Genomic DNA, 26,283 nt, shown 5'->3' with positions numbered 1-26,283 from the left:
TGGTCTTGAATGCCAGCCTCGACTTCATTTCTTTAATGTTCTTATTTACGTGTAAACGGTGATCCCCAGCTGCCCTGCAGAACTTCTCCCTGGCAGCCTTTTATTTGGGTGGTAACAGTGTACTCAATTATATGTCATGACAGCGTTCATTGGTGGGGACGGAGAAAGGCTGGCCATCCACAAGCCTGTGATCCACTGTGAACTAGACCCACTGCCTAGTCGATGCATGAACATCCTGGTAACTTATATTTTCCTTTTTGTTTCTCCATTTCACTTAATGATTTTCTATGTATTGTTGCAGACATCTCAACAGTGAGCATGCGCTGGACGATAGAAGTACAGCCCAATGTAGAGTACAAATGCAGGTTGTACAGCAGTTAGAGCTCCAGGTAAAACCACATTTATTTTTGATATTACCTCAGTATTCCTCCACTTCCAAATTTCTGTAGTGTTCTGTAATGAGTTCCTGTGTACTCATTATTGAATGGAAGGTTCCAAACCTGTCGTTGTCCTTTATTTTGTTTTATTATTTCATTTTCTTTATTTTATTCTCTGGGAAGGTTCAGCTTCAGTTCATTCTTGGGCACTGCCCCTCAGATGTTTCAAAGTTCTGTGCCTCTGTGTATACACTGCCGACCCTCAGTCACCACTGCTTTTTAGCTCTTCCATCTCTCTCTCACTTTACCTCCCTTCTCTCTTCTCCTTTTACCTTCTCTGGTTATCTGTTGTTGGGTTTAAGCCCCTTCTATAGCTAATGTTATCCGTCCAAAATGAGGAAGACAAGCTGGCAAGAGAGATGGGGAGCGAATGAATGGAATTTGAGAGAGCACACGCGTGCACGAGCGTGGAACATGTGCAAGCCCTGTTCTCCAGAGTTAAAATAGAAACTGTGTGTGGATTTATGCATCATGCTTCATTGTCCCCTGGTCCCTCCATCACTAAGAACAATTGAGAGTTCATTGCACCCATTTTAAATATGCACACACGCCCATGCATACATACAAGCACATATTCAGGATTCAGGTGTATGTGTGTGTGTGTGTGTGTGTGTGTGTATGTATATATATCATGTTTATATCATATATACATGGGGAGATAATCTTGAATTTGGAAATCCACTAGGCCATTGAGATTGTGTTTTATGACTCCAGAAAATTAACTTCTGCAAATTTTCCTGTGGATCACAGTTGTGAGGGATAGGGGCACATTTTAAAGATGGGTTCCACCTCCTGATGTAACTTGTTGATGAGCCACCATATTTTAACAGTAATTCCTTCCTTGGTATAATTAATAGTGAATTACTTTCTAAAAGTAAAAATTGGGTCAGAAATGGAGATTATTAAAATGTACAATTGCAGAAGCCTGACCCTACAAACCCCATTTATGCAGCCGAGTTCCAAAATGCTTTTGAGTGCCTGATGACTCACTGTGGCTTCTTCCTCTGGCTGGTTTCGTGTAGGCAAGAGGTTAGCCGACTAGGGGAAATTAAAACAATGTTGTACATTATATTGTTACCAGCCATCGAAAAGCCTATTTTGTATGCAAGACAGCAATGCCGAGATATATGGAGAGCCCTAGGCTAAGTACAGAAGATAATTACATTTGGAATTTTACTGAGTTAAGTCATTTACAGCTTCAAATAGTTGCAGAGAAAAATCAGCCAAAACACACTTAAACTTTTTGTTGTGACTTTCCAGGATAGAAAGGATTTTTAAAAATGAGTTATCATCTTATATGACAAATGACCTTCTTTTAAGTGAGAGTATTTCCAGAGTTATTTTCTTTAAGTAGTTAATATTTTTCCATTCAGACTACAGATATGAACTTATTAGGGCAGTGGGGTATATATATAGGCCAAGGGCCCATCATGAAATCCTCAAATTCTTACATAAGTCTTGTTTAAATTTAGCACGTTTAAATTTAGCATGTTTAATTTAAATTTACAGGTTTAAAATTAGCATGTGTATTGGGAAGGAAATAAGGAGTGTATTTGTCTCACCCCCTAGAGTTCACTTGTGATTGAAGCCTGGTAAGGCTTTGAAGAATCGGATTTAACAGCACAAGCTGCATGGCTTTTGCTCTCTGCATTTATATGTCTCAGTGGTGGTGTTGATAAAAGTGATACAAGTTCCTGCATTTTTTTTATTTAATTGATAAAATTAAATTATTAATGATCAGCTAGAGTAAATTGTTTACCAGAGCTGTCATGGCTCACCTGGGATGGTATTCCAGTCTGCAGATTTGAGTGTGGGGCCATTGCTAATTACTCAGGAACTGATTATCTGTTTTATTCATTATTCCTCACTGTCTACGAGAAGCAAGCAGAAGGAAAGAAGTTAGACTCCCAGTAAGGCGGATGACTCTCTCCTGGCAATTTGAATGTTGTGTTTTGGTGAATGTGGCCTGGGAATGGTGCACGCCCATAGGATGATTCTTTGATTATTTGTGGATTTCATTTATTCATAGGTTTCCCTTCATCCTCCAGCCCTACGTCAAACCTAAGCAGGCTTTTCAACTTTTGATAGGAATCAGAGGAACTCATCTGACCGGAAGTTTCTATGTGGTAGTTACCTGCAGTGTTTCTAATAGTAATTTTGCTAGTGAGTCTGCGTTAATGGAAGAAAGGAGAGCTAAGTCTGAAGAATTCAATTTCTTCCAAGTTTGATATAGTTGTTAGAATGACCTGGTGCTTGTCAAGAGCAGGGGTTGGAAAACTACAGACCCTGGGCCGAATCCTGTAAGCTGAGAAGGGTTTTTACATTTTGAATAGTTGGGGTGGGGGAGGTAGGAATCAGCAGAAGAATAAACTGTATGAAATTCAATTTTCAGCATCTGTGTACAAGGTTGTGTTGGAACACGTCCATGCCCATTCATTGGACATGTTATCTGTGGCTGCTTTTGTTCTAACAGAAAATCTGAGTAATTGCAAGGGAGTGGCCATGGCCTGAAAGGCTGAAAAATATTTACTATCTGGCTACCCCTCACAGAAGAAGTTTCCTCAGCAATCCTTGGTTTAGAGGATCAGAGGAGAACAATTTGCATCACGTTATTAGCAACTTGTTTCCCTAAATTCCTGGCTCCTTGAGGTCTGCTCACTCCTTCTTTTTCCTTCTGCACCAAAAAACAGCCTAGATATCACATTGGTCAGCTTCCCCCAATGGCCGCTTCACATGCAAGTACTTGGCAATATTGGGGGTCATGGAAAGCTGGCTGAGTCATACTCATTCATCCATCCATTTTATCTACTCTTGATGTAGCAAACATTGCCCAGAGCCAAAAACATAGCAAGAACTTTGTTGGAGCCACCGAGGTATCTAAGAGTGAGGGAAATGGATGGGGATGCCTTCCTGGTTCTTATATTCTAGAAGAAAAATAGAGTATAAATAAATAAATACCTCTCCAGTGGGTAATGCTCTTCACTGGGGCTCTTGAAAACACCAGAAACATACATGCTCAAAAGGGACTTTCCATACTAGCTCAGGACTAAAGCAAAACAAATTTTACCAATTAGTTATTATTTAATCAGAGGAAATGTACAAGAAAATGTCAACAGTTTTTAGTCTTTGAAGACCTTGTGGCCTAAGAGTTAAGAGAAGCCCTTATCAAGGATTCGATGAAGAGGGACATTTGTTGGTAGTCTAGTGGTTAGGATTCAGCACTTTCACCACTGAGGCCTAGGTTCAATCCCTGGTCTGGGATCTAAGATCCCACATCAAGTCCTTGTACACCATGGCCAATAAAATAAAATACGATTTTAAAAAAAATCAGAGTGGGAATTTATGAGGAAGAGAAAAATACTATTAAATGAATTATTCAGAATAGCCCTAAATCCTTCAAAATTATCCTAGGATACTTTAAAAATAAAACTAAAGAGGCCCTCAAAAAAAGGCTCAGATGCAGACCTGGCATATTTGGGCGGGGTACAGTTATACTCATGTGAGGTTTCCTGTTTCTCTGATGTTCAGCATTTCCAAGTTTGTGCTGCCACATTTGCCATTTCATATACCCCTGTCTGGAAATGTACTTTTTGAATGACTTAACAGAGTCATGATGCCCTTGCCTGAAGTGTCGAGGAACCCACATCCACGCATCAGCGGGAATACATGGAAAAGGTGTTCTTGCATTTCAGCAGTCTTTCTGTCTTGTTTCCTGTTGGCGTCGCCCTTCCACCCACTCCATCAATAGCAGACTGATAGATGAGGGGATACCTTATATAGGATTGACCCAGGGGCTACTCCTGTTTCCCTCAGTGGAGCCATTTCTGGGTCCAGGAAACACCTGAACCTCCAAGTATCTCAAAGGCATATTGCACAATTACAGTTTATTAACTTGAATTTGAAAAAAAGTTTGCACCAGTTTGCACTACAGGAAAGAGCAATCAGGGCTGGAGCATATTTCCAGAGGGTGATCACTCTGTGAGAGAAGGAGGAGAAAGCCCGCCTACCACCCAGACTTTCTCTGCAAAGCAGTACTTAGGCCCCTAGTGTTTACGTCTGGGAGAGAGGTCACACGTGTGCCCCCATTGTAAAAACAAACTCAGTAAGCTCAAATTGGATCTTATAATAGAGATCAACAGAGATTCATTATGTCTACCCTGGAGAATCGTTTATGAAAGGATTCCACGGGAGAATTGGGGGGGGGGGGCAGAGTCGGCACCAGACGTGACCAAAGCCAGGGAAAGCATTTGAGTGCTGTCCCGTGTAACTTTCCAGCCCCACATCTAAACCCCAGAAACCTCAACTCTGACCCCCAAACACAAGGGCCTTGTATTTCTTACCTACAGACCAACCTCCCTAATGAATTAGATGCAATTTTTTTTAAATCACCATTTTTTAGCCTTGGCTAGTGGCTAGAGATGTTTTCCCTTTGTGGTGCTATCTGTACAATGGAAAAGCCTTTAAGATTCTAACCACAGAGTTCAAGCATCCAGGCAGAAATCAGGAGGATGGGTCATGGAGTCTGCTGACCGTCTGTTCAGTACTGTGGGTGAGATGCATCTGTATTTTTATTTTTGTTGGAAGATATCAAAATATATAATGCACATTTTCTTAGCAGTAGACTCCTAAGATAGACCTTGTTGACAAAAAAAGGTTGGTTAATTCAGTTCTCATGTTACACCCTGTTGCTGGTCTCACTGAGAGAAAGGGAGGTGGTCGAAAAGACATCTTAGGAGTTCCCTTCAAGGCTTAGCGGAAACGAATCTGACTAGCATCCATGAGGATGTAGGTTCAATCCCTGGCGTTGCCACGAACTGTGGTGTAGGTCAAAGATGCCACTCGGATCCTGCGTTACTGTTGCTGTGGTGTAGGCCGGCAGCTGTGGCTCCGATTTGACCCCTAGCCTGGGAGCCTCCATATGTTGCTGGTGCAGCCACCCCACCCCCCATAAAAAGACAAAAGGCAAGAAAGAGAGGGAGAGAAAGGAAGGAAGGACGTCTTAGTGGTGAGAATTTGGAGCCTTTTTGAATATTTCTAACTGCATTTCCTTATTACAAAGGCAGTTGTCATTTTTAGACCTTTATCAATGGACTAGATAGGGATTAATCCCAACTATTACTGAGAGGAAGCACATTATAAACTCCAAGAAATGATAGGAGATCCTACACGCTACACTGAGGCGCTTAACATGAAGAGAGATGGACACCGTAGAAATCATTTGAGTCAATGACAGGGAATGTCCTTTTTGAGGTCAGGGAATGTATTTTAAGATTTCATCTGTTAGATGTGCCCTCTTGACAGATTCTTCCTGCTGATATGCCCTCATGGAAATGAGTTAGAACTGGGGGGGAGGGGGAAATTCCCACGGTCAGTTTGCATGATTTTATGTGGGTCATGAGTTTCCACTCCCTCCCCCACAGGACAGAGGGGCAGAGGCACAGGAACTGGAAACATGTTCAGGGTGAGGAATGCCCACCCCCCAGTGCCACATCCAGGACTGTAAGGAAGTACATGAAGCTTCCTTGAGAGTTGAGCCCCTACTGTCTACCAGATTTCAATTCATATCAATTCAGTGATCTGGGTTCACTCAGATGGGAGATGCTAATGACTTCTCTCAGCCGTTAAGCTGTGGATGAGACTGCACGAAAGCTGTCTCGGGCTGGGTCAGAATTCCCTTTTGGAAAAATGGAAGAACACCCAGGGTAGCAAGTAAGAAAAAAAGTCTTCTGGTGGATTACCTGTCTTAGAAAGCTGAGATGTTTGTGGTTTAGATACAGTTTTCTGCACACATATATTGTTTTTTTTTTTTTTTTTAAAAAACTCAATTCTATTACATTTGTAGTTGTAAAACAAGCAACACAACCCAATTTTGTAGCATTTCCATCCCAAACCCCTAGCCAACATATTTGGGTTTTCATCTGTTCTGTGACTGTGCAACCTTGTTCAGTAGTCAGCTCATCCTCTCAAATGTCTGAAGATGGGATTTGAATGAAAGAAAAAAGGGCCCTTGATGATTTGGCATGTTCATCTTCCGAGGCTCAGTCTATGTCAGGGGAAAAGGGCTAGGGACAGGCTTCCTACAGCCCCTCAGCCTCTAGACCCTTCAAAGGGAATCGTGAAGGCACCAAACTAATGGGCTTATCTGCCTGGCCCCAGGCAGGAGGTGGGGATGGAGGGGAGGATACCTTTTATTCATTAGTAATTTGATTCCGTTTAGTCATGACTTATCAAGCACCTGGTGTATTCCAAACTCTGGATATAGATACATAAGGCAGCTTCTTCCTTCCTGTACGTGTAACCTAGTGGGGAGCGTAAGACTAGCAGGTCTTTAACTGCACTAGGCAGTTTAGGGTGGATGGTCCTTGCAGAGGTGTCAGGGGAAAGCGCTCCAGCAAGGACATCCCAGGCCAAGGGAGCCACTTGAGGATATGCCTAGGGTAGAGAAGGATAGTGGAAGCTTATTGTGTTCTTTTAAAGTTCATCTGTCTGTTCAATAGGATGGGATGGTGACCAGCCATCACTCGGCTTACCTGGGCCTCAGGGATCCCTGGGACTTAGGAGTTTCAGTTTCAAAACCAGGAGGAGTCCTGGGCAAACTGGGGTGAGTTGGTCAGCCTCATGATTCATTTGAGTCCAGTGGCTATAGAAGAGGTCTGTGGATTGCTCCTATTCTCTTGTCAGGGTTTCACAAAGGAACTCAAAAACCCTTGGAAAGGGTATTTATTGAGCTACTGTATTGCCAAGACACCATCCCAGTGCATTCAGCCTCAGTTTCATTGACTCCTCCCCTCCTCTCTGTGGGAATTTGATTTCCTCCATCCTAAGAGTTACTTTTTAAAGGAAGACTCTAACATTTGGAACTTAATATGTATCTTACACTTAATGAGCATGTTCAGTGTAATATTTCTTCTTGTCCTTGGAGATGGTATAACTATATTTATTTATTTGCTTTTTAGGGCTGCACCTGCAGCATACAGAGTTTCCAAGGCTAGGGGTCAAATCGCAGGTACAGCTGCCAGCCTACGCCACAGCCACAGCAACATAGGATCTGAGCTGCATCTGCGACCTACACCACAGCTCACAGCAATGCCAGTTCCTTAACCCACTGAGTGAGGCCAGGGATCGAACCTGCAACCTCATGGTTTCTAGTCAGATTTGTTTCCGCTGTGCCACCACGGGAACTCCTGGAGGCAGTATTACTAAATGGGGGGGTGATATTAACAATGATTGTCCTCTGAGAATCAAGAGAAGCAGTTGCCTCCCTTCTCACATACAGATGAGGAAACTGAGGCATAGAAGATAGAATTAACATTAACATGTTCAAAGCTAGTGGCAAAATGATGAGCAACCCCTGGGAGCTTGACCTAGCCTCTGTAAGCCCCCACCCACTTCCTTGCTCAGTGTTGCTGTGTGGCTTCTTACCCAGGGCTCCTGAGAGTCCTGCTATGGCTGGGGGTGGGGGTAGGTAGAGTTTCCTCTTTTTTTCTGGGTTCTTTTAGTGGGTCTCAGAATTAAACTAACCTGAGGCAGATGAACTGGAGAAAAACAATGGTTCAGCAACGTGTATACACAGGAGAGACCCAGGAAAACCAAGTAACTTAACAAGACGGCCCCAACTCTCACCTTAAATACATACCATCTTTAGCTAAAGACACAGGAGGATGTTGGGAGTAGTGGTTTGGGACTTCTGAAGGGAGGGAGGCACTTCACAAGGAGATGGAAAAGCAAATGTTTGGTCAATAAATGTTTGCTGGGCCAGGCCGAGACAATGGGCCCCAGAGTGGACTCTGCTCTCTGGGCCCGGCCAAGCCTCCCACCCCCCACGCTCAGCCCCTATTCTCTGCAGATACCGCTGGTGATAGCTCTGTTCCAGCAGGCCCTCTGAATGTTTTAGGGCAGTTAGGGGGAAGGTCAAAGTTTTGAAGTCTTTGGGGCCTTGAGTGTTTTCGGCTTGAAGTACAATCTGAATGCCATAGAGACATTTCGGGGAGGCAGGTTTTGCTGGCTCCAGCCCCATGCGTTTTCCTGCAGTAGACCCAGACGTGGCAGATCAAGGGTGTTGGAACTTGGCTGGTGGGGCCGGGTTGGAGCTCAGCAACATCAGGATCACTCCCAAGTTTTCCCAGTTCCTCGACCCCAGGAACTGGAAGCTCTCAGAAAATGTCAGCAGGAAGAAATATGCACAAGTTGCAGTTGCAAGAGCCGAGGGAGACATTAAGCCTAACCCAGATCAACGACTGTAGGAACTTGATGTGTGATTATTCTACCATTAGCGTTGCTGTTTGTAATCACAGCAACTGCCCAGACGTGCACAAATAGGTCTCTGGAATGGGTCCCCCTTTGGACCTTTATAACCCCATTCAAAGCAGTAGTGGGGACTGTTCCTCACAGCAGTGGCCTCCCAGAGCCTCGTGACTGTCTGAATAAGCCCAGAGTGAGCTGGGGAAAGGGAGGCCCTCATAGCATCACAGCTTCCTGTTGCCACCGCAGGAGAAAAGAGGGAGGGTCTCTGCCAGTCTCACTTCTACATCCCACCCCCTTTGGAAAACCAAGACACTTATTTTTCATAATTTAAAATCCTGCTTCACTCTGGGAGCATTAGAATTCCTAGACTATGACAGAGTATTAGTGTGCGTCTGCTTTAAATGTCAAGAGAGTCTTTAATAATAACATGCGAGGAATGTTAAGATGGGGACAGAATACAATAAAAGTCAGAAAAGTCTCCAGAGGGGGCGAAATGAGCCATAGGTTGCACCCCACCTGAGAGCCGGGGTTGGCCTTTTGGGGAGATCTTTTAGTATAAATTCTCAGCCTTGTGAAGGCCAGTGAAGGACCGTCCTTTGATAGTGTGGCTGGAAAAGAACTATTTAGTAGATACTCAGTTTGGGAGAAGAATTTCATTTTTTTCTCCTTCCAATCACTGCCTTTTTTTTTTTTTTTTTTCCTCATATTTCTTCTTTTTGCCACATGCCCTTAAAAGACCTGCGTAACGAGACCCATTCTATTGTTTGCGCCGTCGTTGTATACAAAACTGCCCAGGAACTCACTACAGCCGTTAGAAGGCATGCGCCATTCATGAGAGGGCATAGTATCTACCAGACATACCTCCTTAAGCTTGGACACTTGCACTCTTTCTGGAATGACCTATTCCTGGAGTATTGAGCTTTTAGCAAATTTAGGTGAGACCCCAGTCAGTTAAACTGGGGATCATCATTGTGTGAGAATAGTCTAGACTCGTCTCCTTATAAACTGGGTGCCCATTAACCCAGGACATCCCCAACACCTCAACCCCTTGGAGGTTCTGCATACAGATTTCAGTGTCAGGGGCACTAGGGAAGGCAAAGATCTGGGTTCCCAGGTAGGATTCCCGGTGATGTTCTGGGTCACACCTTTGTGGGAAAGTCAGACTCAGCATTGTGTCACCAGGGATTCTAGTCTTAGCTGTTGCCCCTCCCTAGCTCTGTGACCTCTGGTCAGTTCACCCCATGAGTGTCAGGTTCCCCAACTATAAACCATGACACCAGGACTGGAGGACCTGACTTAGCTACAGGAGTCTCGGCCTCTGTGAAATCTCATGAGTGGTGTGGTTCCTTCTTCTTATCCGTCGTCAGTAATACTGGTGGTTTTTCTACCCCCCAAATCCTTCTCTTATTTCAGAAGTTTTTTTTCTCCCAAGTGAGGACCACCCAATTGGGCTGAAAATGATTAGTCCTCCTGACAACGTATAAAATAACTGTGTTAAATGAACCCCAAACCATGTTCCCTTTTCTCTGCTAAAAGAATGAGTTTAATCTCCTTAGTCTTTATCTTTGAAGATGCTGAATGGGGCTCCTAGCCTTCGGCAGTTATCAGCGAGGCTGGAGCAATACCCCCGTTATGGTCTCTCCCAGCGTGGACTCTCTAAAACCTCATTTGAGGCCATGGGTAATAGAAGAGGGGATGACCTATATCAGCCGAGGGGAGAAAAAGCATTTGCCTGGGACAGGGGACCAAGACAGTGAGCCATGAGGAAATAAATCCGTAAGAAATGGGCTTCGTCTTTCCTACGCTTTCTGTTCCCTTCTTTCGAATGTCAAAATTCTCTACCCCGTTAGCTCAGCTGCAGACTCCATTGAACCCTCATATGTTGATCCGGATTCCAGACATCTACTCAGCCAGTGGAAGGTCTACATAGACTAGACTGACTTAACTTTCTCTTAAGAAAAAAAAAGCAAAACAACCAGTTCTTCTCTGAACGTTCATGAAGCAACTGGGCTCTGTGCTAAGCTTGTTATGTGCAAGAATTTATTTAATCCTCAAAACAACCCTTCAAAGTTCAGAGATTATTATTCCATATTTAGAAGGAGAAAAGAAATACTTCAAAAGCTTACATAATATGCTCAGAGTTGCAGAGCCAGGATTTGAATCCAGCGTAGTCTGCTGTGCTACCCACGTCCTTTTTAACCCGTTTTTGGTTCTGCTGTCACTGTACAGAATTGGTGTGCAAGCTTGCTAATTTAAACAAACACTGCACAAGCAGCTCCCCTTAATGTGTGGCCTGTTGTCTTTCCTTTCATGCCATGTACATCTCCTTTATCTGCCAGCAGATCTTTGAAGGAGTTACTCTCTTTTGATATCACAGCATAAAAAGATGTGTCCATTTGTCAACCACATTTTTAGTTGACCCTTGACCTGAATTTGTCACCCTCCTTTTCTTTTCTTGTCATGGCATTCAGTTGATGAGGAAATGCTGGAATATACTTGGTAATATTAAATGGTTGTATTCCCATAAGAAAATAATAAAAGGATGCTGTGAAAATTGCCACGGATGGTGAGCTCATGGAATGATAGCATGAAAAGTAATAAAGAATCAGCAAGCTTTTTGAAGGGCCAGTCAGCATTATAAACACAAGACAGAGCATCAAGAGAGGAGGTGGCTTCTATAGGTGTGAATTTTTCACCATTTTGCATTAAAAAAGCCAAAAGGTGAATTTGGCGGATTTTTTTTCTTCACTTGTTGAAACAGTTTGTGGTAGAATTAGAGCTGTTATTGATGGTAACAATCCAAAATCCTTCCAAGAATATATATTACATGCTAGTTTGCACTAATAAACAAAAACTTGGATTTTTGCCTCCTTCTGTAACCTTCCCCATCTTTTATAGTAAAGCGCAAAGTAGGGTGATAGACTTGAAGTTAGGGCAACATAAGGAACCTGGATAAATTGCAAAATGGATGATGAATTCAAAGTAATATTCTCATGGAAAAAGAAGAAGAAATTCCCTAATGTAAACTGCCAGGGTTATGGATGTGGCTGTGTATATAAATTCTAGGTATGTGTTTGTAACGTGCTTTAACTACCTTTGACCAGGGAAAGGTCAGCCTGGTAGGTGTTTGGGTGGAATGTAGAGGTTCTCCTTTCCTTTGATGCTGGGAATTTGAATTTGCTTCTCCTTGGTCTTTGTAATTGCTACATCAACAATGTTTACCCCCACATTAAGTCACAATTAATATTCATCAGACTCTTCAGTAAATATCCCCTCTCATCCTTTAATTTGTAGTGTTCAGTCCCACAGACTACTTCTTGTTTTTCAAAACGACGACATAGAGGCCTTCATTCCTTCTGCCCCACGATAATTTTAAAACAAAACATTTTCTTTCAACCTAAGAATGTTTTAGTTGTACCATCAAGAAACTTAGAACACTTACATAAAAAACAAATAACTGTAGAAAAAATGCCATTGCTAACATTTTAATTGTTCTCCCTGAGCCACTTTGGAAAACTAAATTCCTTTAGCATTATGTGTTTCAGAGCATCTTTTAGTTTGGCTGTTCAATAACTTAGTAAAGAACACAGTATGAAGAACATAAAGTGGCTCCTAATATGGTATCATTTTCATTTCCTGTTTGTTGAGAGATAAATGCTAAGACTGTAAGGGTTTTTTTTTTTTTTTTCTTTCTTTCTTTCTTTCTTCTTAATTTATTCCTCCCTGAACCACAAGGGAATAAAAAGAAAAAAAAAAAAAATCAAGTGTGATATGGCTGGAGACTGAGTCATCCAGTAGGATAAACGGAATGCTTTTTCTTTCTTGTTTTTGTACCCTTTCCCTTTTCTTTGCCTTCCCCCAATTCCTGAAACATCCCCCTTCTTGAAAAAGACACCTTTATTTTAAAATGTGAGTCTTATTTGATTTGGGGGAGGAGGGGAATAATTTTATACTTACAAAAATTAATCAACATTTAAAAGGTTCAGCATGAATTATGTGACATTGACCAAATGAGCCCCTCCCCAGTTCTAAGGCATTATTTTGGAAAAATAGCCTATAAAAGTACTGAACTAAGATATTTTTTTCCATCTCTCCCTCTCCTTCCTTCTCTCCCTCTGTCTCTTTCCTATTAATCTCGTCTACATTTTCCCAAAATTCAACAGCTGTTCTCTTAACTGTACCTGCATCTTTTGGGGATGTATTTCCTTTTTCTTTTACAGATGTAGTTATTACATGTCCCCTATGCACACCTGTTTTGAACTAGCAGAGATACCATTGTGTATGCAACAGTCCAAAGAAAGCAGAAAGAAAACAGCATGTAATAAGTACTATTTGAGTGCCTACTATGCACATCCACTTTAGAAACACGTGTGCCTTCAGAAGAGAATGTCTTGTAGAATGAGGAAACTGAAGTTTTTGTTCAGATGAGACTAGCACATAGTAGGTACTCACATATTGAGTCAGTGAATGAGTAAGCTTATTCTCCGTTCACTTGAAAATGGGAACTTGTCGCTCCTTGTTGCCCTCTGCCTGCCCTGCTCACATTGCTTGCCAGCCCAGTCTTAATCTATGCCTACCTGTGAAGAAAGATGGAATTAACTTTACGTAAGTGTATCTGTGGGTCTAGGAGTTTTTCCACAACCACAACAGATGAAGTTACGAGTTTTAGCTCCCTAGCTCATTTTCCTTTGGCTTCCTCATGAATCAGGTTGGTTAATAGGCATGATTCACAGTTATGTCTTCTAGCTGTCTGTGTAACATGGGACTCCTTGGTGCCAGCAGGTCTAGGACTCCCCAGTTAAAGGCTAATGCATCTTGTGTTGAGAAATCGCACACCGACACCTCCAGTTACTTGGATTTTGGCTCCGCGGTCAAATAGATTTCAAAGTGATTAAGCAACGATGAAGATTTTGTCATGTGCCGGGGGGCGCTAGCATGATTCGGCATATGTATCATTTGGGATGATAAAAGAGTAATGCATCTGGTTTCAGAGAAATAACAGAGCCTTTTCTTCTTGCCAGCTTGCAAAAGACAAAGAGCGCCTGCAAGCCATGATGACCCACCTACACGTGAAGTCTACGGAGCCCAAAACTGCCCCTCAGCCCGTAAGTACTGAGGGACACTAGGGGAAAAGCCTATAGTATTTCTTCTTTGCTGCCCCACCCCAAGCACAGGAAAGGGAACTGCATCATCTGGCAGCTCTGAGTTTGGAAAGGCTTAAGTTCCATCTGGTTCTGGTTCCCTTTCATGAAGAGGGCAGTGTGCTGGGCATTCAGGGGGAGAGGATGTGGGCACAGTCCTTAGCCCTGGGGCCCCACGGTCAGCTCTTCTTTGGGACAGATGATTGAAGTTACACCAAGGTACTAAAATGTATTATGAGAGCTCACTGGGAGGGATCAAACAAACCAAACCAAACCAAACCAAACCAAAAAACAATCTGAAAGATTTCTCAATGGCGGAAACACAAAGAGAAGACAATCAGACCAGAAATGCAGAGGAGAAAGGCATGTTAGCCTGGGTTTGCCAAGAGCCAGTGGGTATGAGAAAAGGAGTGAGGGATAGTCCACTCTTAACTGTAACAGAGGAGGAAAGAGGAGACACACTGTCAGAATAGTTAGAGGCTGTAATTATGGAGAACATCTAATGGTTACTGAAGAGTTTGAAGTGAAAATTACTCCTTCACCGTAAGGAGACCCAATGTGGTACGCTGACATTACATTTCACTTTCACTTTCATGCATCTCTTATTTCTTGCCTTGTTCTCTTGTACTTGACCTTGAAGAGTGTCATCCAACCACAGACAGTTCATATCTAAGTGGAAGGATGGTATCTGAGCCCCAGACCCTGTCTTGGGCCTCATTCCTTGTTGTAAATTGATCGCTTTAACAGTTGTTATTTCTCGTATACTTGTATTTCTAAAGATCTCCTGGTAGCTTCAAGTGATTATTCAGAATGGAGAGAGCGCTTTGCTTCTTGATTTTTAAGATTTGTAAAATTTAAGGGTACACTGCCTTTATTTGATTTTGCTGGGAGTCACTGTGTGAAAATTAATTGAGCGTTGACAATCTATAGTTAGTACCAGCAATTTTAATCAATATGCAATGATGCAGCGTAATAGCAAAGTATTGGTTTATCTGTTTTGACTGATTTTTTTCTATAAATAAAGCAAACATACACCCATATATGTATGATTTATGGTGATAGAAATAAAACGGAGTCAGACTATTAACCCAGCAAATATGGTAGCCTGCCAAGATGCAGTTGGCAGACAAAATTAATGTCTGAAACAGAACACATTACTGAGATATAGGACATAAAATCATTAAACACTTTGCACATCCATTTTTACTAGGAAAGAGCCCTTAGTTTCCATGTGTTTTGCAGTAAATGGCTGTAGGACCAAATGTGGAGGCTCCCTAAAAGTAAGGGGGAGAAAGTCCATTCAGTATTGTGGAATCAGTCTTCAACTGTGCTGTCTGTGCTATTCCTATCAACCCCTCCTTTTAAGGAGGATCTGGGAAATAATGTGAACCCAGTGAAGCAACTTGCTGAAACCCTTCAGTGACTCCACTGAGTCCTCCAGTGGGCATCACTGGTTGCTCAGGGAACCGATTGCCTTCAGACTCTCTGGAAGTCTACAGATAGTTTGCGTTTGTTAGGGAAATGGTTTTTCCCAGGATGAAGGCTTTGTGTCTTTAAACCCAACAGCAAGGGAGCAAATAAGATTATCTCTTCCTTCATCCATGGATTAAAAACCATGATATTAGATTAGATATTAAGTTTGAGGATTCGAATAACGTGTGGACTCAGCACTTTGGAAATGGATTCATTTTGGATCATGGGTCTCCTTGGAAGAAGGAGGGATAAAAGCGGAGAAGGAATTGCAAAACCCCATGGGGCACTCGGTGAGTGATGGGGCCCAAGTGTTGGCAGGGAGTGCCATCTACATAAGCCTCCACGGGCCACAAAAGGACCCTTGGGAATCTCCATGAGGACCCGTGTTAACAGCCAATAAACAAGGAAAAGCAATCCCGGGGGAAATGCACAGGGCAGGAAGGTTTGTCTTGATTAGTATTTTAAAAAAATGTTTTACATGCTAGAAAATTATAACTTTGAAGGGGACCTCCTACTAAATTTATTTTTAACTGCTCTATTGAAAATTCTCTACCACTAGTCAACATTATCTCTTAGTAGCTCAGCACAGTATTTCTTTATTAAAAGAAATAGGCACGAATATTTTTGACTGAAAAATTAATAGCTTTTGAATTCATACACAGCAGGTTTTCTTTTGCAAAGAAGTCCAATATCGCTGCACAGCACTTCTATAACCATTTATTTGGAGTCCAAGTCAAACCTTTGACAGCTAGAGCAGTGCTACAAGCCAATATAAAGAACTCCAAGATGTAAACCAACAATAGGCCGTCTGTGTGAGGTTTGCCATTGTCAAATACATAGATTGTTTGGATTAGTTTATGTAAATGTACTGTTGTATTACCCTTTGGGAAAAAAAAAAAAAGATCACATTTGTGTATGAAAAGTGGTTCCCTTCACAGGCAGCATTATAAATTCCTTATCCTTTAACTTACATGTAAGAAGTAAAAATTGGTGCCTGACAAGCAGATATTGTGTGACACTCTGTTGCCAGAGAGAACCTGCCTTCTTTTCATTTATTGGAAAATAGAAAATTTTATTATAGATACCATCTTATAAATCAGGAATTATTAAAATATGTATAGGTGAGGCTTTGGGAAATTAATTATAAAAGGTAGACGTGTAGTGTTTTTGAACACTTTTTTTTATCTCCTTGCCCTAAAAGGGGGGGGGGGATTGATTAGGGGAGCACACACATAGAGCAAACCCTTAATTCTTTCAAATTTAGGGATACAGAGTTATCTGATGATAGTTTTAAGGTGCAAAAGACTCCCTTTTGCCAGTAATTAATTGATTCCACCTGAAATAAGAGAAAGCAGGGTGTGTGTTCAAATGCGTATTCTTCTAGACTCGTTGATTGGAAAGCAGCTGTCCCTGAGATTCAGTTCTAACCCTCAACGGGGACTTTCATGCAAGAGTCTTGCCAGGAAGTTTGTTAGTTTTTTTTTTTTTTTTTTCTCTTTTTCCATTTCTGTTTAAAAGGAACTCAGTGTTTATTTTAAAATCCTTAGTCACTAAGTGATAGAATGCTTTGCTGTAAACGTTGCTGTTCACTAAATGCCATTTGGGTGGTAAGTGTCATTTGTTGCGGCCAGTCATCCAACCAGTTCCCAGTTCACTGCATCAAAGAAACTGCCAGAACCTTCTTGGATTGTTCTTATTACATCAGCCCCTAGACGCGTTCGCTGGATCCTGTTGTGGAACTCACTGGTCACATTTGGATAGTTAGAGGGTATAGTCATCTTGGGAGATTCCCAAGTTTTTAGATGTGGATCTGAGCTGACTTCCACTGGGAAGCGTGTAGGTGAACTGAATGGGGTTCCAGGTGGTCCTCCTGTTCTGCAGACACCTCCAACTGTATCTCTTCCTGTTGGCTTGCAAATCTCTTAAACCAGAAAACCTTCTCCTTTCATAATTACACCAAGGACTCAAACTGTACTACTGCACGTTGTTTGTGTAAAGGTCATTCCTGGATTTAAAATCATACTGTTGCATCAGTGAATATTTACTGAATGTGCTATGGAAAAACATAGGATAGTGAAACAGGAGAGACACCCCCCCCCCCACCCCGCCATCCAGGTGTTTGTGGAGACTCCCAGGACACACCAAGAAAGACACACTCCCAGGCTCTCCGTGCATCAACCGTGCTATGGATGAGTAGACCACTGCCCTAGATGGGTGGGGGGTTGAGGGAGACTTCTAGAACAAGGGACATCTAAGATGAAACCTAAAAGATGAATAGGAAGAAATGGAAAGCAGTCAGCCTTATGACTCTTGCCCCAGGGGAGGAGCAGGTATGCATGTCTGTGTGTCTCCGAGGAAGGGAGGTGGGCCAGAAAGGTGTGTGATGGAGATCAGTGTGGAGGAAGGGAAGGAATGGACAGCATCAGCTAAAATAAGCTTTTCATTTGTGATTCTGATATTTATAAGCTTTTAATTTTATTAAGGCTAGGCAAAAGTTTACCAGAGCAGCTGAATATTCTAGCCATGGGGGACGTACCGTGGGCAAAGCCATTCTTGCCATATGTTCAGAACGGCCCAGTGGGTTGTATTTGGCGTTTTTAGGGATTCTTCTTTTTTTCCCTATTCAGAGAAGCACAAGCAAAAAATCAGGTGATTGTAGACTGTCCCAATGAGAACGATATTCTTTTGTTCTAAACTCAGTACCAGTAATTTTCTCGAGGTCAGTCCCAAATGGATTGCTTGAGGTCAGTGTCTAGAATCTCCTGAGATATTTGCTTGGAGGGGGGCCTCCCTCAGGAGATAAAACAATAACAACAACAACAGGCATGTCTGTATTAATACTTTATTCGGTTGTTAAGGATTTTTCAAAGAGACTTTTCACTGTCACAACATCAGGAAAACCCTGCAAATCGTATTTTATAATCCTGAATACACCAGAGGTATGTATGCCTGGTTTTAGGGTATTCCTAGCCCAGCAAAGAGCAAGTCCCAATTCTGAGAAAGCACATTCCTTCAGATTTGGTGGGCAAGTCATTATAGTGGAGGTAGTATATCCTTTATGGACATGTTAGACACCACAGGAACTGGGCTGCTTGAAGAGAAAAGCAGTGTTAGGTTTTTCCCTTTTATGCATTCTCTTTTCCTCCAACTGTAGCAATTAGGACTGTTTGGAAATAGTTTTAGCTACTATGAAAACAAAGTGTCCATCCACCCCCCGCCCCCACCATGCCCTCTCTCTAAAAGGGAGTCTTTCAACTCTTAACAAGCTGGCTGGTCCTTTAGGCTTCTTGGTACAGCCTGTCTGGTCAGGTGAAGAGATAACATGAGGCCATCATAGACAGGTTGGCAAGCAGCAGGACTTTCTCCTGAAGTCCCCCGTCCTGAGGGCCACCGTCAGGGACAGCCATCGTCTGTGCTGGGAACTGAGGCAATACCTGGACCCCACAGCCAGTGCTGGTCCAGCCTCCCCCTACCCATCTGCTTACACTCCTCCAGCATCAGAAAGGCCGTCTCTGAACACAAATGATTCATGTCTAGAATTCACCTGCTCAGGCCAGTTAGGACCAACAGCAGAAAAACGGGTTCTGTGAGCCTGAAAGTCCCTACTAAGCAGCTGGGTCCCTTGGTGTTTGGGTTTCAGGTTTGCCTTTTGTTCTCAGAATCTGTTTTCAAAATGTGAGGCAAGAGCACAAACAAAAATAAAAATGAGTTCTTATGGGAATACTGACGACAAGTCTGTTTCTGTCCGGGGTTTACATCAGCGGTTTGTTGATTTTTTTAAAAAATGTGAGTCATCATCTTTAGAAGAGAGAGAGAGAAGAGGTTACTGTTTAAAAACTAAAGATCAGTCGTTCACAAAGGGCCTCAGCAGAAATATCGGGCTGCTGATACAGGTCCAGTCGATTGGATAGGTCAGCTTTCCAGGAGAGTCCCTGTGTGTAACTGAACTGGGAGAAAAGGCGATGGTTGAGAGTGCACAGAAATTTAAAAAAAAAAAATAAATAAAAGGCTTCAGCAATTTTAAGTGACATAAGAATTTAGCTTTTGGCCAGAGTTTCAAAGAGATTATCTTTGCCGAAATCATCACATGATGGAAACTTGCCATGTAGAAAATATCAGAGTTACTAACTTTTCTAAACATAGCAACTTCTTTTTAAATAGAGAATGAATACAATAAGAAAAAGAGGAAAAGAAACCCTCCCAGTGCAATCCCTTCCTGCTCCGTGCCCTGGAAAAAAATGCTCTCTTCAGACCTTAGCTGCAGTCAGAAAACACGCAGTGCCTGTGCTTTCATTTCTAATTGACGATTATATTAAGATTTAATAGTTTACAATTAAGATGAATATTTCAGGATGGCAGCACAACCCTCACCGTTCCTAGTTTGCTCTTCTGTCTTTTTTATTGGGGTGGGAGGGGGAGGGTCTCACTTTTTTCCCCAAGAGAGGCCTTAATTAAAAGAGAAGGTTTGGTTTGAACCCAGAGCCTGTTTTGAAACCTTCTCCTGCTCCATCTTATCTCCACCTCGTGACCTTTCTCCCCGAAGATGGTTTCTCCTCGAGACCAGCATGTGATCATCAAGCCAGAGTTTAAAAGTTAAGAAACTTCTATAGCAGTTGACAAGGTTGACATTTCATTAACTTGTTGGTTCAGCCTTCAAATGATTCCGCCAGGCGAAGCACCCCCCCTGTTTGGAGTTTACAGCTTTTTGTTCTTTCTTCCCTCACAGGGCTACAGTCATGTTTAATTTGGAATCTGGGCTCCTTTGGCAAATTAGCAATTAGAACAATTTTGTGGGAATATGTATATGTGTCATTAGTTTTCCTGCAAATTAATAGCGAGGGCAGAGGTCAGGCAGAAATTTTCCACTTGACTGCAGTTTCTCTATTGAGACTTGGCACTTGGTTTTGGAATGGCCACAGCTGCTCTCAGCCACCCTCTTCCTCTAGGAACTGTCTTTTAATTAGTTTACCTCATAGCCATCATTACAAATATGACGGCCTCCCCTCCTCGAAATAAAATTACTGTTTCTACAAAATATTCCAGTGACATCTTGCACCACTGCACATTGATGGTGGGGTCAGTCGAATGCAGCATTTAATCATTAGATCACCTCCATCCACGTCTCCTAATTAGAGTCCTTACAATACATTTTTATCTGGTAATTAGCTGAGATTGGCTGCTTCCTCTGTGGCTTATTAGAGACAGCCCAGCAGTGGGTGTGAATCACGGTGTCATTTGTCAAGCCTGGTCAACCCCCTATCTGCTCTCTTCTAGCTCAGTGTTTATTTCCACTTGCTACTGATGTTTCAAAGCCTGCAGAAAATCCAGTTGCATCCCTTTCTTCATGGATTGTGCTAAACTAGAGGGACTTTATGTCTCACTGTTGCTTTTCTGTGTAGAAATAGTTCAAGCGTTAAGACCTTTGCAAAAGCTGCAAGAATGACATTCTTGTCGCATTTTATGACTTTGTGCTGGTGCCATGGGACTTTTCTGTTCTTGTATGTGAGCACCCAGAAGATGAGTGAATGTTTCCATAAGTTTTGATTTTTGGCAGTGGACTAGCGCCCAGTGGACCTGGTGATCTTCCTCACAAAACTGGAAAGGAGCATATGCATATTTCTTGGGGACACTGTATTTATATTACGATTGTCTTCATTAGGTTTTAAAGACCGCCGTGGTGTTTGGGGTGATGTTCCAGAACTGCAAAGAGAAGCCACAGGGTAGAGTTAGTCCTCAGAATTGTTTTCTGGTTGTTGTGCCTATTTTCCTTTGATCATTGTCTACATTTCATGGTAAGCCCTCCAAGGGCAGCCATTGTCTGTTCTATTCCGGTTTTTGTCATTTCGGTGCCCAATGCTATAGGTTTGCTCACAATATTTATCAAATGTTATTTATCAGCAGGGATAAAAGCCATTCCCTGAATCCTTTCCCAAAATGAGCATGCAGAAAAATGAACCTGGCTAGTATTTATTTTTCCTGTTTTCTGGACATAAGGAGAGTATTATACAAAGGGCCTAGAATCACAAGTGTGTATTTGATTTTGAGTCTGTGTTGTGAATATGGGCAACTTATTTAATCTCTCCCGAGGCTCTGTTTGCTTATCTGTAAAGTATGAATAATAACATCTCAAGTATTAGTGATGGTATGAGAATTAAGTGAAACCGCTCAGTGGCAGGTAGTTTACAAGATGACTTTTACAAATGGTACCCGTGACTCTGCCGAGTGTTCTGATGTTCTTAGACCTAACGGCATCTGCATTTTAAAAGCTGTGTATTTATGAGCACTAGCCTTTCGTGCACTCATTTCCTTGACCCGTTGCTGGGGCTGATGCTTAGCCATGGTGTTCCTGTACTTGGTGAAGAAGGCCCAAGGCAAAGAGGAGGCCAGCCCCAGCCTTCCTCCTTAGCTTTTCTGCCCTCCTTCATCTCATGGCTGCTACCCTAGACTTGGTACTTACTGTGCACATGTGTGTCATGAAGTCAAGTCGCTGGCACTAATTAAAAAAAGCAGCTCCCAGCATCTGCCCAGCTTGCTAGGGTGGGAGGGGTGGGGGGTCCTCAGGGTGGTGCCATCTCCATAGCTTGCCCTTATCAGGCCTGGGGGAGAGAGGGGCTGGAAGCAGGAGGGATTTGGTGTTGGCTGCGTTGGCATTTCAAGGGAGGGATATAAAGGAAAGCACAGCTCAAAGCTTGCAACCCAACATTCAGTTTCCAGCACCATGTTTACATTTTCCCATTAATATTTCCTCAATGATACTTGATCTCTCTCTCATTACTAGAGTATGAGTAAGGTTGAGTCTTCCCAACAAATTGGAACTCTTTTTTAACCTGTCCTTTGATTATGATCTCAGAGGCATTTCATTTTTAATGCTTTCCACAAATAATGCCCTATACTTAGGACTTGTTACAGTGGTGAAACGGCCAAATTTATTAAGTGATTCAAAATATGGCTTGAGAAAATGATATCAAGTAAGCCTCCTTTACTGCACGTTTTTGGATTGGGGGCAGCTACAAGTTTCTGAAGTTGCAATTCTGGATAGACTGAAGAAAGATGTTGGAAACAACCAAGGTCGTCAGCGTAGCCAGATTTACTGTTTCAATAACAGTGAACTTTACCAGTACTAATAAGTGAAGCACCTCAAGGTGCAGGCGAAACAGGAAGAGGAAAGGCAGGATCAAAACAGTATACATTCCTTTTCCTCTGTACTACTTCAGATAAGTATTTACTTCCTTACTTGAAGCAATGGATTATTCCCCTTGAGTACTACACATTTGAAACTGGAAGGAGAAAAAAATGAGAATTTGTATAGTTCCGGATCTCTCCTATGACATATTCTTTTTAAGCCAATAGTTTAATGAAGATTGCACATAAAGCTTGCAAAGATTAGTCTCTGCCAACTGATGGAACTAAATGAATGTTTACTGGATCAGTGCCACTCTTTTTCATAGGAGTCACAGGCCAATTCTCTCTGCAGCATTTTCCATTCGTGAAGTTGCATCGTGGAGTTGAGGTAGCCCACCCCATTGCTGTCGAGGGTGGTAGTGGCTATACACCAAACTTTCCTTTTTATTAAAATTAAGTAAAACCAGTTTCTCACTTGGACTGGGACATTACAGAAGGTTCTGTTGAAGAGCCCAGGTCAATACCCATGTATATCCCAACTGGTGCTTCTTGAACCATTTGTGTTTACTGATGCTACAGGGACCCGTCTTTCCTCTTGGAGGTTTAGGAGGCATAGCAAGCTGTTAAAAGGGGTGTGAAGTCATGATTAAAGACATGTTTTGACCCAGAATTTCTCAAACTCACCCAGCTAGGGAACCCCTTTTTGCGTCTGCAAACACTTACTTAATGGTCTTTGGAAAACACCTGTCTCAACAACAGGAAAGGAGAACATTGCGAGAGGTATTTTCAACTAACTACTGAGGGAACTATTTTTACGTGGGAACTCAGGTCTCCTTTCAGTTGCCGATAAGTATCTACTCTGAGACATAAAACGAGCCGGCCTCCCCCCCGCCCCACCCCGTGTCATTCCTGCCAGATTTCAGATGCTTTCTTGGCTGCTCTGTTTTTCTGAAGGTCTTCTAAGAAGTGTTCCTTTCCTCACAGCTGAATCTGGTCTCCAGTGTCACACTCTCCAAATCGGCGTCAGAGGCTTCTCCGCAGAGCTTACCTCATACTCCTACGACCCCCACCGCCCCCATCACTCCCGTCACCCAAGGCCCCTCCGTCATCACCACCACCAGCATGCACACAGTGGGACCCATCCGCAGGCGGTACTCAGACAAATACAACGTGCCCATTTCTTCAGGTAGCTGCTCCATTTTTGCCTTGGGTGGAATTGTAGTCAGCAATTCTTGTAGACCAGCCTCTTTTTAAAAAGTGATAATTAATAGGACAATGATTCTTATTTAGCAGATATTGCGCAGAACCAAGAATTTTATAAGAACGCAGAAGTTAGACCACCATTTACATATGCATCTTTAATTAGGCAGGTAAGTAAATAACACAGTATGTGAAATTATATCAGAAGGTATATACGTGGGCATGGATATATTGATGAAGTAGATTTAAAACCGTTTAGTATGCAAGCATGCTAAAACCTTTTCTATAAGGTTTTTTAAAACCGCAATATATAACATAATTGCTTTTGATTAAGTATTACAATACGATGTGATTATTAGGAAATTCATTTCACACAACAGTGAAAATGAGCCTGTTTAAAGATGGCAAGTCAATTATCACAAGCTACAGTAATCTCTGATCCCTAGAATTAATCTGAGCTCTAAATAATTACTGAGCTTTAATCAGCTAGTGAAATGTTTTGCATTTCTCTTTGATTCTGCTTTATGAATGACTAATAAATTAATATTTCTGTACGGAAACAGAAATAAAAACTCAAAACAATTAGATAATTCCATTTTGAATTTTGCTATTGAACTGGTAAATACAACCATTAATCTTAGATCATTTTGTGAAACCTTTCTTAGGATTTAACTCGGTAGCATGATGATTTTATATTTTCAAGAGACTGTTTAATGACATTTCTGCTGACATGGTCAAAATTATCTTTTTCTGTCACTTGTGCTTCACAGGCCATTCTCGAATCTCCAGAAAAGCAGCTAACACTAAATGAAATCTATAACTGGTTCACACGAATGTTTGCTTACTTCCGACGCAATGCTGCCACATGGAAGGTAAGCTTTCTTGTAGGCCTCTTTAGTCTGGGGTCTTGCCATTCATAGGAGAGAGTTTCTTGTTGATAGCATGCAGGTATTGTAAGTTACATTTATATTGTTTTGATACATTCACAGAGTCTAATTTCTAGCAATAGCGGGTTGAGAAAATAATTCCATTGGAGTTAAAATGCTGGGATGGAAGACTCCCACCATGTTGGCATCTGATGTTGAGATGGACCAACCTGTAAAATCATCTCTCTTTGGTTGGAATGTGTAGGGAAAAGAAACAGCTGAAACTGTTGGTCACCTTCTGAGGTTGTCTTGTGTACATAAACCTTGTGCTTTCAGGTCTTCACCCACCACCAATATTTGCAGAGAATGCATAGATAACTTTTTTTTTTTAATCCATTAGGAACATGGAGAAATGATCTGATAAACTTGACCTAACCTTCACTGGTTAGGTCCTTACCTAAACTCTTTAACCTAATGAATCGAGAAAGCTATGCACTCCAAGTAGTATCTCAGTATATGAGAGAGAGTACAGGAGAACAGAATATATGTACATATTAGAGTGTTTTTTTTTTTTAAGGCAAGAGACTGTCCATCAGACAGTCATAAGTACTCTGGGAAAGAAAAGTTAATTCTGAAACATGTAACTTGACTGTAAAACAGGAAAAATTCCATAGCTCTACCCAGGATGCCCCCCAACAAGGCTTGCACACGCAGGGTTGGGGGTGGGGTTATCACATGACATTACCTAAATCCCAGTTCAGCAGTTGTTAGTATTTATTCCATCATAGTAGATTAAACCTCACCAGTTTTTGGATTTTCCCACTTTTAGTGTCTTGGTTTATATTATTCTTGCTTTAGAAGGAACAGGTACAATCAGAGGTTTGTGGGGTTTTTGCTTTTTTTTTGTTTTTTTTTTGGGTTTTTTTTGCATTTTTACTACCTAGAATTTTTATAGCCCCTACATTCCAAAACATTTGGAAACATTTAAAATGCAGATATTTTTACATGTCATTATTTATAAATGTCTTAGGGATTTATTTATTATAGGATACAGGGAAAATATGCTTTGCTTGAAATACATGTCTTCCTTGCTACTTCCTTAATTTTATATGGGAGAAAAACAAAAGCAAACACAGAAAACACATTTCCTCTGCTACGTTCTTGATAAATTAGTATGTTAAAAGAAACTGAATATAACCATAGAATTAATTCATCAACTTAACAGAGCTGTGAATATCTATTATGACCCAAATTATCTTTTTATTTCCTTTAAGACACATGGGTGCTGAAGGAAGCTGTGTTCCAAATCTTCCCTTCTTTTCCTCAGCCTCCTTGAGATGTAAAATACAGAAGGATCTTATGCTGTGAATGAATTTCAGAATTTAGGAAGTATAAGCATGAAGCAGACATTTTCTTCAAATTGCTTTTTATAAATAGCAAGTGATCAAATTTTAAAATAATTACCGGTTATGAATATGATATTTAGCTCAGATCTTCAGATTTAACTTTTTCATTTTCGTAAACTGCAGGAAAAAATGCCATTCATATAAACAATCCTAGATGAAGTATTTAATGACTCAAATACATACAATTTTCTCTACGTGTCCTTATTTGTACCATGATCTTAGACAAAAGATGAAATGCCCAGTTAAAGGCATTTTCTGACTGAAAAGAGCTCAGTCAGCCCTGGAGGGCAAGCTCTCCATTTCTAGTTGCCTTTGTTTAGATGTATATAGTCTGCGAAACCAAAACTTAAGTTTTGGCTTTACATCTGTCCCTGTGTGGTTCTGTGGTGCAGAC

General features: G+C 41.7%; 1 protein-coding gene across 36 annotated transcripts in view; it reads left to right on the top strand.

Annotated features, from left to right (window-relative positions):
- The window catches only part of FOXP1 (forkhead box P1), a 624,214-nt gene that overhangs the window by 580,194 nt on the left and 17,737 nt on the right, over positions 1–26,283 (top strand). For 21 of the 36 annotated variants that reach the window (XM_084989002.1, XM_084988996.1, XM_021070850.2 and 18 more), the window contains 5 exons: positions 302–389; positions 13,703–13,786; positions 23,402–23,603; positions 23,708–23,787; positions 24,388–24,489. In XM_084989002.1, the coding sequence (XP_084845128.1) occupies positions 302–389; positions 13,703–13,786; positions 23,402–23,603; positions 23,708–23,787; positions 24,388–24,489 (556 nt within the window). The remainder of the gene's footprint in view (positions 1–301; positions 390–13,702; positions 13,787–23,401; positions 23,604–23,707; positions 23,788–24,387; positions 24,490–26,283) is intronic. The other 15 variants (XM_084989016.1, XM_084989000.1, XM_084989004.1 and 12 more) reach the window with 1 other exon arrangement.

The sequence above is a fragment of the Sus scrofa genome, chromosome 13, assembly GCF_054392235.1.
Source record: "Sus scrofa isolate SSC_HxYL_T2T_F1_AM1 chromosome 13, Sscrofa_HxYL_maternal_Yorkshire_Landrace_v2.0, whole genome shotgun sequence".
NCBI classification, from domain to species: Eukaryota; Metazoa; Chordata; class Mammalia; order Artiodactyla; family Suidae; genus Sus; species Sus scrofa.
The sequence above is the reverse complement of the archived record's forward strand: the minus strand, read 5'-3'. Positions and strand labels throughout refer to the sequence as shown.